This window comes from Anoplophora glabripennis, unplaced genomic scaffold (genome assembly GCF_000390285.2).
Source record: "Anoplophora glabripennis isolate ALB-LARVAE unplaced genomic scaffold, Agla_2.0 scaffold16, whole genome shotgun sequence".
NCBI lineage: Eukaryota > Metazoa > Arthropoda > Insecta > Coleoptera > Cerambycidae > Anoplophora > Anoplophora glabripennis.
Genome location: NW_019416253.1, coordinates 45493 through 63228, shown reverse-complemented (window position 1 = coordinate 63228; position 17736 = coordinate 45493). Strand labels below are relative to the sequence as shown.

Here is a 17736-nt window from a genome sequence, read left to right as displayed (position 1 = left end):
TCCTGTTCTCTCCTGGCTTTATATTGAACGAAACGAAAAGCTTTTGTAGTCCCTAACTCACTTAAGCGCCAAATCCCCTTGTGGGAGAGGATAAGGTTAATTTCGCCATATACTACTTAAAAATGTAAATACATAGTTGCCGTTGGATCTTGGAATTTACAAAATGATTTATCGGAGATGCATGTCTATAGCTGAGCTCGCTTATGTTCTCCAGACACGCGAATTCTCTTTTTGCGGGAGGTAATCATACAGGAGGAATGATAAAAAATTTAATATAGTTCCGAACTACAACTATTTATTATATAATTTATTATTATATTGTTTCACGAAGGGGGCACACGCTTCCGATAAGCCTCGGCTTCGGCTTTAGTAGGTTTAAGTTTTGGAAGTTATTCGAAAGTGCGTTGTTTTTTATTTTTTTGTAGAAAACGTATCTGGCAAGATTTTCTATCTTCTTGGGGATAATAAATTGGACTTTAGAACTTCAGGTAAACATGTTAAAACTTGAAACATCATAAATTATACAATATTTTCTTTATTATTTAGGTACTATTTTGTGTTCACTACAATAGAATTTGTAAACTTTAATAATAATTAAGTAATAATCTCTAGAGAAGTATATAAAATTCAATATTCACTACTATAGAAATAAATGAAATAGAGGAGTTTGGAAACCGATATTAAGAAAACGTAGGGGCGGAAAAATTTGAAATTTGAATCATATAGCCTCACTATTACTCTATTGTGTGTTAAAATTTCAGTTAGTTTCGTTATCTCATTTTTTAGTTATTAATGAAAATGTTGAAAAATTCACGGTTTTTTGTCTACAAAATTGATACCTCTCACGTTAACTCGTCCTAATTTTTTTGTTAATTTATAAAAAAGATCCAAATTTTTACTGACGGTAAGTCGGAGTATTGTCCTTAGTACTATCAAGGTTATTTGTCTCAAAATTCTTCTTTTTTTATTTTTAAGCAAAACAGAAAGGGGTGCTATCTTCATAAATATTGCGTTCTTTAAAAATAGGAAAAAACTGCACTGGTGGCTCAAATATTTTATTTGAAGAATAATTTTTTGGCTTGTTTCATTTTAATTTTAATTGGCTGCCTGATTACTCTCTTCGGAAATATTAGGGATTTTGTAATCTTATTTTTAATCTGTCTGGTTTTTAAGTATTACCGCAAAAAAATATACTTGGATACTGCCCAGAAAACATGTTTTTAAAATTGTTATTGAGCAGTAAGTGGCACATTTATGTTATCCTTGATGTTATTTATGTATAAATAATATTTTTCATTGCGGTTTAAGCGGTTTGAAATGTCTCGCAAAATAAATAAAACTTTGGGAAAGATTTGACTGATTGTCACACTGTAGTAGGTATAAAAGGATGTTGTTCAAAGTTATTTACCACCTGTGTAATTTTTTTCTTTGTTTTTAAGAACGGAATATTTACGGAGATAGCACTCCTTTCTATTTTGCTTAAAAATTAAAAAAAAAAAAAGCTTTTGAGACAAATGACATTCACAGTACTAAAGACAATAGTTCCACTTATCGTCAGTAAAAATATGCATTTTTTATCAATTAACAAAACAATTACGACGAGTTAAATTGAGAGGTATCAAATTTTTAGGCAGAAAACAGTGATTTTTTCAACATCTTCATTAATAACTAAAAAGTGGGATAACGAAACTGACTGAAATATTAGCAGCACACAATGAAGTAATAGTGAGGCTATATATGGTCCAAATTTCAAATTTTTTTGCCCCTATGTTTTGTTAATATCGGTTTCCAAAGTCAGGGGTCTATTTCATTTATTTCGATGAAGGTAGTTACAAAAATTTTAAAAAATAGCCTTAGTCTACTCTTTATTTATTATAAAGTTAGCTCAAATTTAGTGAAAATCATTTTTTAACGGTTTTTTGATCAAGTTTCTTGCATTGAATTTTTTTATCAAAAAACGATAAAAACAGAATATTATTTCACGAAAATTATTAGAAGTAATCTCTATTTTTAATAACATATTCAGTAAAAAATAATAATTCGAATCTATATTTCTCCCATTATGTAAATTATCAAATTTAAATATCTCATTATCCTTATCTGAAAAGCATTAAATTAAGTGAATTCGAAGAGAAAGTGCCGAAGATAATTTGCAGAATGAGGGAAATTTGAAATTAATCCACTTTTTTACAGAAATATGTGTACTGAAAATAGTGAGCATTTCTAATAGTTTTCATGCAAGAACATGTAATTACAAATTTTCCAACATCGTTTTTAGATTAAAATTAAATAAAATTCGTATCGAAAACGTCCTGGGATGGTAATTTTATAGGTACGATTACATTAATTTTTTGTTGAACATTACTAAAGTACCTACAATTTGTATGGCATTGGAATTGGAAATGTAGATATACGGAAACATTTCCTGAAAATGGCGTTGTTTTTTTTCCTCGCATCAGAACTGGAATAACTATCTAACGTCAGTGTCTGAAGAAGAAATTAAGTATATTTTTCTTTGACAGCCCTTTTAAATTATTTCCGTAGAAGGAAATTCGTATAGATTCCCTATTTAAATTTCACTCGGAAAATGACATGAACGTAAATATGGAATAGGAAAATTAAAGCGAATATTTCTGGAACCTCTTTTACAATTTGGTTTCTGTATCTTTCCACCAAGACCTACAAGTCCATTTCCAAGTTAAATCCGCTTACTATATTTAATTAATTAAAATCGATGTCCAACTATCTACGTATGAGCTTTGTAAAAATGCGTCTACATCCTATACTTAGGCATTGGTTCATTATACGAATTCGTTGTACGACAATGTCCATTTTTTTTACTGCGTTGTAAAAGTTTAAGTGAAGTAAAACCCAATTTCTTTGTCACTTGATTGTCTCCAATGTCATGCTACTCGTATAAATTGAACTGATACAAACTATTCTAATTGCAGCAAAAATTAAATGCAAATAGTGCAAACTGAGTCTGATTTAGGCATGGAAGTGTACATCCGTATATGTCGCAGCGACGAAATGTTGTCACAGTCAATTAAAAATTAACTTGAGCCGAACGACATTCGCATGAATGAAAGATTTAACGCTTAGCCAGCGATAATAAAACCAAAAATATAAACCTAAATCAACTCGTCAGGCGTAAAGCATTATTCCGTAAAACGTTTAACGAGTCTTGCGCTTACTTCAAGATTAAAAGAACGCGATAAGAAGGCGATAACGTCCTTCTCTCACCTGCTGGATTATCAACAGGCAGATTTGTTTTACTTGCGATAAGGAACGCTACACAGCAAACACATTTCAGTATCGCCCACGACCTCCTTTTATACAAAATGTTGCGTGAATATGAAATTGGAATAGTGCAGGCATAGTCTAAACTTTTGTTTATTTATTTATGTAGAAATTACACGACTAACATTAGGTATAAAGGCGTAAGTACTACAGAATAGAGCTGTAAAATCGAGACGCAGAAGAATTTAAATAAAAACAATAACAGACAAATAAAACAATTAGAAACAATTTGTTATTTGTTATTCTGTTATTCGTAGAATGAAAAGATATATCAAGTCGATCTTCATAGATTTAATAATTTGGAAAACATTCGATATAGAGTGAAATCTAGAAGTAAGGCTAGGAACACGATATAAAATATTTGAACCTAATAAATCTGCATTTAAAGTATTATTTACAATTTTAAAAAGGAATATAATTAAAAACATACGCGTGATTCATCTACAACTGAGACTATTCAAATTAAAACAAGAAAGCAATAATTCTTGAGGTGTACCACAAGGAAGATAAGTTCCATAACTACTAAAATGAATGGTCTTTAAATATATCCGTTGAACTTTTTCTAATTGAATATTATAAACATTACAAATGGGCCTCCAAAAAATAGTCTATTTTTTTAAACAAACTTTGTTACTAAACTAATATTTATTTATTTATTTATTTACTCATAAAATATCCATTAGTACAAGAAAAAAAAATACATTAATGAAAAGAAGCACTAAAAATACATCCAAAAAATTAATATAAAAGTTACAAAAGAATAAAAAAGACCAATACACATGAATAATACAAAATCCTAAGATCAAAAATGATATATATAAAAGTCAAAGTCAATAAAAACAAAAAACGGAACAGTCAAAAACAATGAAAAAATATAATAATAATAATAATAATAATATAATAATCTAGCGTCAAATGTAACATCAAGGTCAGTAAATTGCGATACTCTATCTGGGAAAGGTTCACCAATTTTATAATCAAAATCCAGAGTAGTTTTGCATCGACTGTAGGACATAATTTTACATTTGCTTACATGCAGAGGTAAATAATTATTTAAACAGCAACTATACCTATAAGTTCTAGTACAATCAGCAGAAGACTTCCAAGAACATAAAATCGTCTGCATAGAGTAAATAATTGACATCGAGGGATCTAGTTAGGTCATTAATAAAAATAACAAACAGTAGTGGCGCCAGGATTAACCCTTGCGGAACCCCTGAAGAATGAATTTACATGATTGAAAGCCACGATACTATACAAATTGGTATCTAATATTAAAATAAGATTTAAACAAATATAACAGAGCATATGATTGCAATTTCTATGTTAATAAATTGTGACGCTGCATTTGCACATGTATATGCACTTTTCAATAAAATACTCATTGCTGTGATTTCGAACAAATGTCTGCACTTATGAATTAAAAGGCCGTTTTCTCCTACACTTTAAGTTGATAAAGCGTAACTTTTCAATATTGGAGGACTAAATGCAAAAACAAACAAATACTTATGAGTACTTTTACAAAAGCTGTTAGGCAAAATGTAGCCTTATTATCTTAATAACCCAGTAGGTTTAAAAAAACATTTCGTTCAAATATATCCGTTAAAACTAGGGTTTTCGCAAATTCCATACTGCAATTCGACCTACATACATGCCGAATTAACTTTGTGTTACAGCTCACAGCACTCAAAGCATATTATTAACACCCGATAGACAAATTACCTACATCAACGCCGTTTTTGTTGGGAGCAAAATAAAAGCTGTGGGGCTGTATTTTATTAAAATGCCCATACATTAATATAACGTTTTCTTTAATTTCGCACAACATTACAGAATGTTACCAAATTATGTAGAATCTAACAGTGTAAAAAAAATTCCGGTCAGGACCGCTGGGCGCAGGGGTAGTCCGATCGGAGTGAAGTTGGTATCGTTGTGTAAGTTGGAGCTGAGTCGAATAGAAATAGTTTCACGCATATGGTGTTGGCAATGGTGAACATTTTAGTTATTTTTATAAGACTGTGAATTCTGCATTGTAGCTTATTTGAGTTATAGGCTTTAATATATTGCTTCAATTTTCTGACACATAATAGCGATAATTTTAATTACACATATTTTTTCTCATTTTTTTTTTAGTTTTCGTTAAAGTCTTTCATCCCAGACGGCGTATCATTCACCGTAAAGTACTTCGCTGCCTCAATTTCCCAATCTAGATGTAATCTGGATATTCTGGAAGCATGGCAAAACACTATACAGACAAAACATTACGCGCCAAGGAAGGTACGTTTAATAATCCCTTAGAGAAGTTTATAAAGTAAGATGTGATTCATTATTCATAAGCTCAAAGGGCGCCTCATTTTCTTTGAATTGGTGCAGAAATTAAACTATATAGTACGAATTCTGTGCTCCTCCGAGTTCATAAAGACTGACCTAATTACGTGCATGTACAGGGTGACATTTCTAATACAGAAACTAGAAACGCAACAAAGTTCACACCCTGTATATGAAATATACTTTTCATCGGAGACCAGAATTTTAGACACTATATCACTCTATTATTCCTGTAGATTGTCTATACAATTGCTCTAACTGGGTCAATTGTAATTCTCCAATCTAAGGCAGATAGTAGTTTGACAACTAATTCTGTGATAAAGCATGTCCTTTGCTAGCCGTGCTGGGGAAACTTTGACTGGTTCGAACTTTGCTTATTAGTAGTTTCTTGAGAGACAATGACCTAAGTACATTATGTACCACAGTTCCATTTGGGAATCAATTTACATTATCAAAAAGTTTAGAATTTGAGACCGTGGTGCAAAAACTATTGTCAATTTTTGTTTACAATAATACGGATTAACATTTTTGGGACCTCATATTCGCACCGCACAGACTTTTCACGAAAGGGAAACACAGTTAAAAGTATCCAGAAAAATAATAGACCAGTTAAACCTACAATTGAACTAACAAGTCTAACAAGTTTTTTGATTACTACAAAAACCGGGTACAAAAAGTGGACGGCGCACCATCTACGGCCACAACTACTTGCCGATTCCAGAGGTTCCCAACAAGTTTTGAATATTCCGATTATTATTAATTTTAAGCATTATTTTACATTTCAAAGGAGAGGTTGCACAGTCGCAGACAGCTCTCCTGTAAGGATAACATTCCGCAAGAACACTTATTTGCGTTATTATACTAATCCTTACAAATACATATTAAATCTGAAGTATAAACTGAGCTCGAATTTCCTGGTACGTGAACGAATAGCAACGGGAATACAAACAGAGGATAAAGAAGGCGAGCGAAGTGACAATATGTAGGTATATATAAGCGGGAATTATAGAAAACAGCGAAGCGCGGGATAATGAAGATTTATTCATAAAATCCATAACGAGTATCACAAACTAATTACGTATCTCATACGGATATACCAGAAGCATGTTAAGCAGATTAAAAAACAAAGCATTTATCAAAACACGAACATCCTGCTTCCCTACTAACTCTTCCATAATGAATATAAATAGTGAAATAGCGACACTTTTTTTGCGGGAGTGTATTGTTGCGCATTGTCCGCGGTAATTTGTATTTTTTTTAGGGGTTTAGAGGTACTTCGGTAAATCAAAATTAAATTCTCTTGGAAACACATCCAATATGTTCTAAAAAACATACAATATGCAGAATTGGTAAGTACAGAGCAGTCTGTATGTTAGTTTTAAGTTAACACTGTTCAACGCTACCAAACACATCGGTTCTATATCAACAAAATGCATTCGTACATGATACTTACATAATATACAGGGTGTTCCCCTATTACAAGCACGAGCATTTTACACGAAATATTGAAGCACCCCGTATTTCTGTTATAAGTGTCCAAAGTGTTTACGAGCTGGTGAAACGAATTTTAAACAGTTGGCATGTAACTAATTACTAATTATTACTTGATTAATTCCACTAAGTACGCATCGAATAAATTGATCGATGCGAAGCTTCAGTACAAGTTATTGAACAATGACGTGAATAGTGAGATCACTAAAATGTGCTTCGCCAACATTAATTGTGTATAATACTAATTAATATTTATTGAATACATTAATAGTACGATTTAATGACAATAATAAAAGTAATTATTCAATTCGCTAAATTAAAATAATTGTTATCAGTGCCTATTAAATTCTTTTTGTTCTTTGCACGTACATTTTCTGTACTTGTCCACTGACTGTACTATTTTACATAGCTTTCAATCATTTATTACGGCCCACCAGGACCGTGACACCCGATATTTTACTAATGCACCTGGTGGATGCTTTTTGGGAGGTTCTTTATGGACTGAATACAACCGCCGTATGTGGTGTTAACGTGATTACAAAAGCCGTCCTCAACCAATAGTGACTGTGCAGTTCAACCTACGAAACCGGAATTGTATTACAGTTGTGTCATGTACAGGGTGATCGTATTAATTCGAAATTTTATTGCAATGTCAATGCCCAATTACAGGATATTTTTAAAATATAACAAAAAGAAAAGGGAACATTAAAGGATTAAATTATAAAAGATAGAGAAAAAATACATATAGGTACTTACAAATAATGCAAATGTAAAGAACAAAACAAAAAGTTAACAAGCAATATGAGACATACAGGGTGTCCCACAAAAAAATTAATATCTGCAGCACTATACCGTAGAAGAACCAAATTTGGTACATAATTTAGGTTTATTACTGGTCTTCTTTGACTATGATTTAAAGTTAATTGAAGCACTACAAGGTGTTCATTGCGGATGACTCACCCCTAAAATTGTACCGAACTTTTTTTTCTTTGACCGAATTGAAAAAAATAACATGAATTAACTGACATAAGATTTTAACAGTGTTCATTAGAAAATCATCAAAAAGTCAGTATAGTAGAAAATAATTTCTTGAACGGAGGACGACGGAGGACGAAGAGTGATTAAAAAAAATTCAAAGTGGGTTAAAAGGTTGGTTGTTTCCGTCGCGCTTAAAAATTTATTCCAGTCAATTTCGGCTGTCCGGAGTAATCTACGACCGAACAGTCTGTCGGCCTCGTCCCGATTTCCGATTCGATTCATATATGCCGGAATTCCGGGGTCCAATTTTCCGGACTGATCCAACAAAAGTGTGGCAAGGGCGAGGTGTGGAGGAAAATCAGTCATAGGATGCCGTTCATAACTTTAAAAAAGGAATGTGCGGTATTTATTGAACGGACTGTGCCTTCGGAGCCTTGCGAAAACAAGAATTCGAGGGTAGTAGGTATTTACTTCACCCTGTCACAAATGTGAAGGTGATATTGGGGAAAAAAGTGCAGATGTGAGAGTAAAGAAGTCATTAAATCGTGTAGCAAAAAGTTCTTTAAAAAATTAAACCCGTTTTGGTAGTAGGAACTGTAGACTAGGCGGTATCTGTTTTGGTTTGGGTGAATCGTATATCCACGGAGATTTTTGGCTTTTTGGCTTTCAAATATCACTAGAAATGAAAATTTTTCTATGCGCATAAAAAAAACGTGGGCTTAACTTTTGGCGGCACAATATGTTAAAAAAATTCGAAAAATGTCATATTTTTCTTCCTATTTAATTATGTATCTTTTCAAGAGTTGATTTTAGGCGAAAATGGAAGAGGAAAAAAATGTTTGTAATTAAATTTTTTACAAAACATGACTAGTTACAAATCGAATGAATCATGATTATTATGGTAAAAATCGAAAAAATCGCAAAAATGGGGTTAAAAAACAATACTTTTTAGGGAATTTTTTTGGTGTATTTAAATTGGGTATAGGACCTTTATACTTGGCTCAAGAAAACTTCATGTTATGTAGAATCATCACACCAAATTTCATCAAAATCGGTTCGATAGATTTTGCATAATAATTTTGCAATCCAGATTTTGAAAAAAAAATTGCAAATTTTCAAAATTTTGCACAGCAAAAACCAAGGCCCTTAGATACTTGAAAATTTAATCACATATAGAAGGGCTCTCAAGCTTTCAAACTTTTTTTGAAAAATTCGAATCCGTCAATTAGGAGAGCTCTGGCGCTTGTTTAAACATTGGTCGAATTTTTGTACTTATAAACAATTAGAACTTTGTGAATATTCAATCAAATCAAATTTTTTAAAGCAGGTTTTAAAAGTTCTTGGAAAGACGCTTCTTTAAAAAAAAACAGATCGATTGGTCAATTAGTTACGTAGTTATAGCCGATCAAAGTTAACCGTCATTTACACTAAATGTACTGGGACATCCGGGCTAATTTTTCGAAAAATACCTTTGGTATTCCGAGTACTTACCAGGTCTAAGATTACAATACTTTTCTTCATTGGCAACCTACTTTAAAACGTGTTTAAAGTTATTTATGCAAGCGAGAAATTCAAGAAAATCGTACGGGTGGTGGTGGTGGGGGAAGCAGAGAGCGCGGCCGCTTCGGCCTGCTCAAAATTGAATCGGCTAGTTCAAAACAGCGATGCGCTTAAAAATTTTTAATATCTCACCCTTTAGAGGTACGATTTTGATTTTTTTTTAATTTTAGCGTATTTTCAAATACCTATCGTTAATAATTATTGGTCTTTCAACAGTCCAATAATTATTTATCTTTAAACTTCCTTTACTTCTCAACTTTATTTTTTTATTGTATCAAAGGTAAGTGCGTAAACTTATATAATGTTTATCAAAGATCAAAAACAAATTTATTTAAATATTCTGAAATTGTTTAAACAACAATTATTTTCAAAATATGACGAGAATTAGTAATATAATGAGTTAATTTCTCATTTGCTTATATTTTAATCAATAAATAATATTTGAATTTTACTTTAATCACAAAAAAAATATTAGAAAAAGAATCTTTCTTTCATTTCAATATATTATTTCGTATTCGAAAAATACGACCTTGAAAAAAATAGATACACGTATATACCGTTAGGAAAAGAATCTCTACAACCTGTATAAACAGTGTTATTTTTTTAAACCTGACAGGCCAACTTTTTTATTTAAAGTAATAGACTAGTACTTCCAAATGCAAAGTTGTAGGAAATAACTTGATTAAGAAAAATTTACATATAATTTTTTCCGGTGTAGCTATTTAAAAAAATTTCGTTTTAGTAGCTACTGCAGAAATCTGGTAACATCGGAAAGAATTATTTGTAACTTTTCTTATTTTTTTTTAAAAGAAGCGTCTTTCCAATAACTTTTAAAACCCGCTTTAAAAAATTTGATTTGATTGAATATTCACAAAGTTATTCTTATTGTTTATAAGCACAAAAATTCGACCAATGTTTAAACAAGCGCCAGAGCTCTCCTAATTGACGGATTCGAATTTTTCAAAAAAAGTTTGAAAGCTTGAGAGCCCTTCTATATTTGATTAAATTTTCAGGTGTCTAAGGGCCTTGGTTTTTGCTGTGCAAAATTTTGAAAATTTGCAATTTTTTTCAAAGTCTGGATTGCAAAATTATTATGCAAAATCTATCGAGCCGATTTTGATGAAATTTGGTGTGAAGATTCTACATAACATGAAGCCCAATTTAAATACCCCCAAAAAAATCCCTAAAATGTACTTTTTTAACCCCATTTTTGCGATTTTTTCGATTTTTACCATAATAATCATGATTCATTCGATTTGTAACTAGTCATGTTTTGTAAAAAAAAATTAATACAAAATTTTTTTTTCTCTTCCATTTTTGCCTAAAATCAACTCTTGAAGAGATACATAATTAAATAACAAGAAAATTATGATATTTTTCGAATTTTTTTAACATATTGTGCCGCCAAGAGTTGAGCCCACGTTTTTTTATACGCATAGAAAAATTTTCATTTCTAGTGATATTTGAAAGCCAAAAAGGCAAAAATCTCCGTGGATATATGATTCACCCAAATATAGCTTTCTGAAACAGATAGATACCGTCTGGACTACTGTTTTATTTCAAAACTGAAGCAACTTTTTGGCATGTCTTTTGCTAAGTATCACTTTTCGAAAGAAAAATGGTAGTTTAAACTTACAATTTCATATTTTTCAATTTTCTGGACACCCCGTACTTGAAATATTAAATGTTTTTCGTCTTATGCACCCTATCAGCGGACATACTGTATAATAAACTAACAAGGTTACTCCAACGCAATTTTATCTAATATACCACTGTACACTTCGCTGGTTTAGAGTTTAACAATACACACACTCGAGCTGAAGTTTCCTGTAAAGAATACACCAGAACGAAGTACAGACAAGACACCGTAGCTTTTATCCTCTCTATTATCCTTTAGAAACAAAATGACTTCTGTCAGCACACAGAAATATGCTGATAAATAATAAGCTGGAATTGTATTTAATTATTACCCAACAATGCTTTTGTTAAGAACCTAGCTCACGCCCATGTTGGTAGAACTGGTTTTGTACTACGTTAGTGGCTCGGCGCCCGTTAGGACTCTTGTGTAGGTGCGTCGCCATGACTGTAATGCCTATTTTGTTATATTGCGTCTACACGATTCCATTAACGATATTTAAATCCGATTTAGGCAATTATTGCTCTTATTTGTAACGGTATAAGCGCCTGTCCCCTAATAGCTTGCACGGCAATCTTTTATGGCTGTATTAAGTAGGCTAGGAGATTTTTAGTATGACTTCGTCCCACTGGTAGGCCAAGCAAATAAAATTTTTACTCGAAAAAAGTTCTATCCGCGAGATTATTGTAAAATTGTCTAAAGCAACATAATAACATAATACAAGATTACAATCTCATTTCGTGAGTCAAAAAATTTATTTCATTAGCTAACTTTTCTATTTAAACAAATAAGTGAGGAACACAGTTTTTTCACTTTGCAGGGAAAACCATCAATTTTAGTGAAAAGTTACTCACAGACAGCTTGTAGGGAATAAAATTATCTACAAAATGAGACTTGTTAAATTAATATCGGTTAATAAACAAAAAAGTTATTGCAAAAACAAGAAAAGTGCCCATTTTTTAATTTGTTTATAACTATCGCATTTATTGTTAAAATTTTATAAAACCTATGACAAGTTGAGGGTTTTGTCATACTTTAAAAGTGTGCCAAAAGGGGGCGCTGTGGGTGCAATAGTTTTCGCACAATTCAATTTGTTTATAACGTAAGTCTCCAAAAGTTAACTTTAAGCGTCTGTACAGGCGTTAATTTTCAACCAAACGTAATTCTGAAATCGTCATTGTAATCTTAAAGACGTAATTAAGCGACTTATTAAAAAATATCATCGTTTTTGACATTAACATTCTCAAATTGTGCGTTTGTGCCGTGCGTTTTTCGCTTATAAACAATTTGAATAAAATTGTTGCTATTTATGCTACCTCACCGAAAATAGATTCAAAGGATAGCTGGCAAAAAAAATACAAATTTAAAAAAAAGCACTCTACGACCAACAGGGGCCAAGATAAGAATTTTTTTTAAAAAATCATAGCGCAATTGTTTATAAATATTAAGACTTGAATTTTTCGCAAAATAAAGTTTACGACGTAAACTACGATTTCTCGTGAATTGCATTGAAAAATATGGAAAATTAACGACTCACGAGCCCTTTAAAGAGAAGGTACTTGCTAAGTAAAATGTCCGGCGTGGTGGTGGGGGAAGCTCGTCCAAGCGAGTCTCGTTCAAATTGATGTGCACTGTAAAATTTTGCAATATCTCGGCATCTATTCAACGTAGAAACTTCTTATTTTTTTAAACTGGGGTAGCTCGACGAAAAAATAACAATGGGCATATCTACGAATTCGTAGAATAGCCCTGAACCCCAGAAAAAATACTGATTTTTTTTTAATTTACATAAATTTCACAAAAATTATTGTTAAACGAAATATTAATTAAAATTTCAATTTCGGAATTATTTTACTATTATTAAATAAGTCTCATTTCGTAGATAATGTCATTCCTTACAAGCTGTCTGTGAGTCACTTTTCGCTAAAATTTATGGTTTTCCCTGCAAAGTGAAAAAACTGTTTTCCTCACTTATTTGTTTAAATAGAAAAGTTAGCTAATAAAATTTTTTGACTCACGAGATGAGAGACGTCTTGTATTATGTTCCTTTAGACAGTTTTACAATAATCTCGCGGATATAACTTTTTTCGAGTTTCTCTTTTATTTTCGCTAATTTTCCTGGTGTATGGGGAATTATCCTGCTAATTAGCTGGAGCCAAAATTGAAACTTATTGTAAAAGAAAGTCTCCAGGACTATTGTGCACATAAATAGTCCAAACTTCCTTCTGTTTCATGACGTTAAGATCTATTTCAAAACAATATTAGTTCAGAAAGGTCGATATTAGCTAATAAAAACTTTTCGCGGCAGTTTTCCTTTGAGGTAAAGTACTCTGGTATAAAAATAGTTTTCTAGTGACATGTTTCGCTTGAGTAGAACGTTTTCTTATTAAAATACCCTACGAAATTGTTCATTGAAGAAACGAAATATTTAACATAATCCGTAATGGAAAAATAAGATGTTATCAAGAAATATGTCCTATTCTAAAAAGACACAACTGTGACATAGCGTTTAATCGTTATGATCCTTTTGCGAGCAAAAACAGACGGTTAACTGAAGGTTCAAAGACTAAATCCGCGTTTTGTTTAAAATTTGAAATATCGCAACAACATTCATTAAAACTTCAATTAAAATTTTTAAGTCGAATTAATTAGATGGCGAAAAATCCCCTATAAATTGCCCTTGCCAAAGAAACGGCTCTACTTTCTACCTTCAGCTGTTTGTTGCCGTCGTCTTCTGCTTGCAGGAAATTTTCTCGGCGAATCGGGATTTCCCAGCAGGACCGAAATTTTCGATATAACTAATTGGCCGCGGCAATCTCCCGTTTAATTTGACTGGGGGGGTTTAATGTTTTTCACAAATTAAATTTTTGTCTCTTTGTTGGTACCTTATTTTTCACGATATCGACTAACAGTCTCTGGGTAGTTCATTTAACGATGGAAACAGATTAATTGAAGGAAAACGTAACAGTAAATGGAACAAAAATTACATATATTAAAAACTTACAGAATTCTGATGCTTACAATTTATACAGGGTTAGTTACTATAATCTAACAACTTATTGTGAGTTTATTATAGAAATTAGAAAAAAGTTCTTATGCTTTTTTATGAATTTTTATAATACAGTATTAGAAAAACAAATTGAATAATGGAAATCACTAAATTAAAGAATTTTTTTAATGGAACACCCTGTATATTAATGCATACTTACAATTAGCTTCGTTAAATTTTTCTCTTTTCAAAAATATATAATATGTTACTATTTGATTCAGGACTTTTCGACATATTTCAGTTTAAAACAATTTTTGAAAAAACAGGAGGGATGTCTGACGGATCGCAGTGGCTATGGACGCGGAACAAACGAATGACTTTGACAGAAGTTTATTTATCACCATTAATTTATTTCCTATAACAAACTATTGCAATAAAGAAATAATGTTTAGTGAGAACGAAAAATTTGAAGTTATCCGCGATCAAAATAAGCAATTTTTTTTTTAAATCACTGTAATGCCTTGTATAATTTTAACGAAACTTTCGTGTAAGAGAATTTCTGTAAACTGATGTAAGTGGCGAAATTTTAACCTCATTTATTCCTTTTTACCAAGTTTCAAATAAATCTACCTTTCTCTGACTAAGACAATGTGATCATAGATTATTGGAGCTATTAATGTACTATAAAATCACGTCCGCTTTGATTTTGAACTGCCAGTTATCCTACCAATTAATTTATTATTACTTTGAGCGAATATGACGCAAAAAGCGATTGGACAAATGTTGGTGACAGTTCCATCTAGCCTGCTGTTGAAACAGAACAGCAATTGAAAATCTTTGCTGTACTTAATGATACTGACATTCGAAATTGTCGATTTTACAGATTCCTACACATCCACTTACATAATTCGTTAAAATACATACAGAAGGGACCCAGATTTTCCACAAATTTTTTAATGTTAATGTCTTTACGATAGAATAAATAAAACGCATTTAACTCGATTACTTTCAAACGACACCAGAAAATAAAAGTACAAACAACTTTTTACATTTAAATTAAAATATTTTTGGATGTTCAAAGAAAATCGGATTTGTAAATATGCCCGTCAGTTGTCTGGTTCCATGTTTATTTAAAGTCGGGAATTAAATCACCTATATTCCGATCTTAAAATTTAAAAATGACAGACGGAAATTGAGGTCTACTCAGAACAGCGTCCCAATCAACCTTTCCCCAGAATTTGGAACATGTGCGACACAAATGCGTTTAACTTGGACACAATGTGCATAATTCCTAAAATAGACTCGTTACATATGTGTCAGTGGAAGTCAAAATCTATGTAGGCTGCTGTAATTGTAAATTGTGATATAAAAGAAAATAATCCTTTGGGAAATGATAACAAGTATATTTTGTATAAAAGTCTACTTTTGCTTGTGCAAACTTATTATTTTTTTAATAAATTTGTGACCAATCTAAGTATTTGGTTCTAATATAATGATTTTTTTAAACAAGTAAGTATCTTGCTAGTTAATTTTAATAGATAGCTTAATTACCAAAATTTGTACACCTAGGTATTTAAAAATGCAAAATGTTTCTATACTTTTCCCCCATACTTAAATGTACAGACAGGATACGTAAGAAATCCAAGCAAAGATTTTCAAGATATTTAAACAGTATCTAAACATATTTAAGAGTATAATGGTATCTAAATTGATTTATATGTATTTATCAGACAAGTATTTAATCATATTCATGTCGATTTTTACGTATCTGAATGTACTTTTTACCCCTTGCTTTTAACTGTAACCTTTTAAATGCACAGAAAACCTCGATACCTACTTTCATTTATCCTTCGTCGTACCTAATTCCGCTGCAGGTATACAAATAAAATGGTAAAATATAAAACTGTCGCATACTATACCTTCATGATATTATTTTCTATTTGATTCAGTTTAAACTGATCCCAAAGAAATAAAATCCGAAGTGTATGGGCACTTAAAATTTCAAGCGCCAGTCTGGATAAAATTGCCTTAAAATTACAAAAGAAATTAAATCCGACTCCCTACAAAATCCACCTCTCCCGAGGGGCACTTTTAAACATGACCTGAAATTACTACACGCGTCAAATAAACAAATTCAATTGGCTAAACGCAGCCCGAATTGTACAGCAAAGTAATTTAATTTCATCGGAATAGCCAGGAAACATCAGGACGGCAAAAGTGATTAGGTAAATTACTTTTAAAACGAAGGGGACCAACCGCCACGTATAAAACTGAATATTTTACATGATTTTAAGCCGAAACCGTTGAAATGTCCCGGAAATTTTCGCAAATCCCATTAGCCAAGCCGACCAGACCTTTTTACACAATACGTTCTCTCTCCTACAACAAAAATACGTGCTTTTTATGATACTTACATAGTAACGCTGCTATTACGACCAACTGCGGGCAAACTTTCAAAACAGGCCTCATCGCAATTCGTAACAAAGTTCGTTGGGGGTCGGAAAAAAAAATCCAATACACAACTTTATCTCACTTTCCAATCCTCATATTCCGAGAATCCAGCGTGGTGGTTAGACAAAGAACAAGACACTGATCACTACTGCAAACAATTCTCAAACCATTTCCGCACTGTAAAACAGTTACAAAACAATCACTAGATAATCCTTGGTCGTCGATTTCAAGCATCCATGGCACAGAACAGTAGCACTTCACACCTTATGCGGTCCAGAAACTTTGAAACACACGCAAACTGGCGCGACAACCTGTATCAATTGCAACCACCTCACTCTGCAGCGTCGTGTAGAGGAATGAGCGGCGAGAGAGTTTAAAGTTGACGACCGTTAGTGCGCCGCCAGCCGCTAGCGCCCCCAATCGTGAAGAGAGAGGTTCAACACCTGGCCGTAGGTATCGAGAGAGAGACAAAGTAACAATCAACAAGCAACTGCCGCCGACTGCGATCTGAAAAAGAGGAAAATGAAAACAAACAGAGAGAGACTCGAGTAACGCTGGCCGCTTGATCCCTGCACACTCTGATTTTTTGGGTGGCAAATTTACAAACGAACGTGTCTATAAAGCAAGCAATCTATTACTGTTGTGTAGCGTATATGTATACAGGGTGACCGCGTTAAGGTGGACATAGACCGCGGGCTGTTTATCCGTGGGCATAGGTGGGATTTTTGCTTGGGGTGTGTTTTGAATTAAATTTGGTGTGCGATATATTTAGTTAAGTTATAAAATATTAAGATTATTGTGCAACCATTGCCGGAGATACTGGGAGTCACCGTCATTAAGAACCACTAAATAGTCACGAAAATTAATGGATTCAAAAAATCTATACCAGGTTATTTTCAAATGGCTATAAGTTGGTAAAAAATGGTCGTAGATAAAAAAAAACAACAAATTGAAGCTTAAAAAAACTGAAAAAAAAATTATAAAATTTTGTTTTCCTTTCAAA

At 32.2% G+C, this 17736-nt stretch overlaps 1 protein-coding gene across 1 annotated transcript in view; it reads right to left on the bottom strand.

Moving 5' to 3' along the window:
• LOC108914197 (hemicentin-1) overlaps positions 1 to 17074 on the bottom strand; it is a 193543-nt gene extending 176469 nt beyond the window's left edge. Inside the window, exon 1 of the mRNA XM_018719947.1 lies at positions 16697 to 17074. Coding sequence (XP_018575463.1) covers positions 16697 to 16751 — 55 coding nt within the window. The 5' untranslated portion in view covers positions 16752 to 17074. The remainder of the gene's footprint in view (positions 1 to 16696) is intronic.
• Between the last annotated feature and the right edge of the window lie 662 nt (positions 17075 to 17736).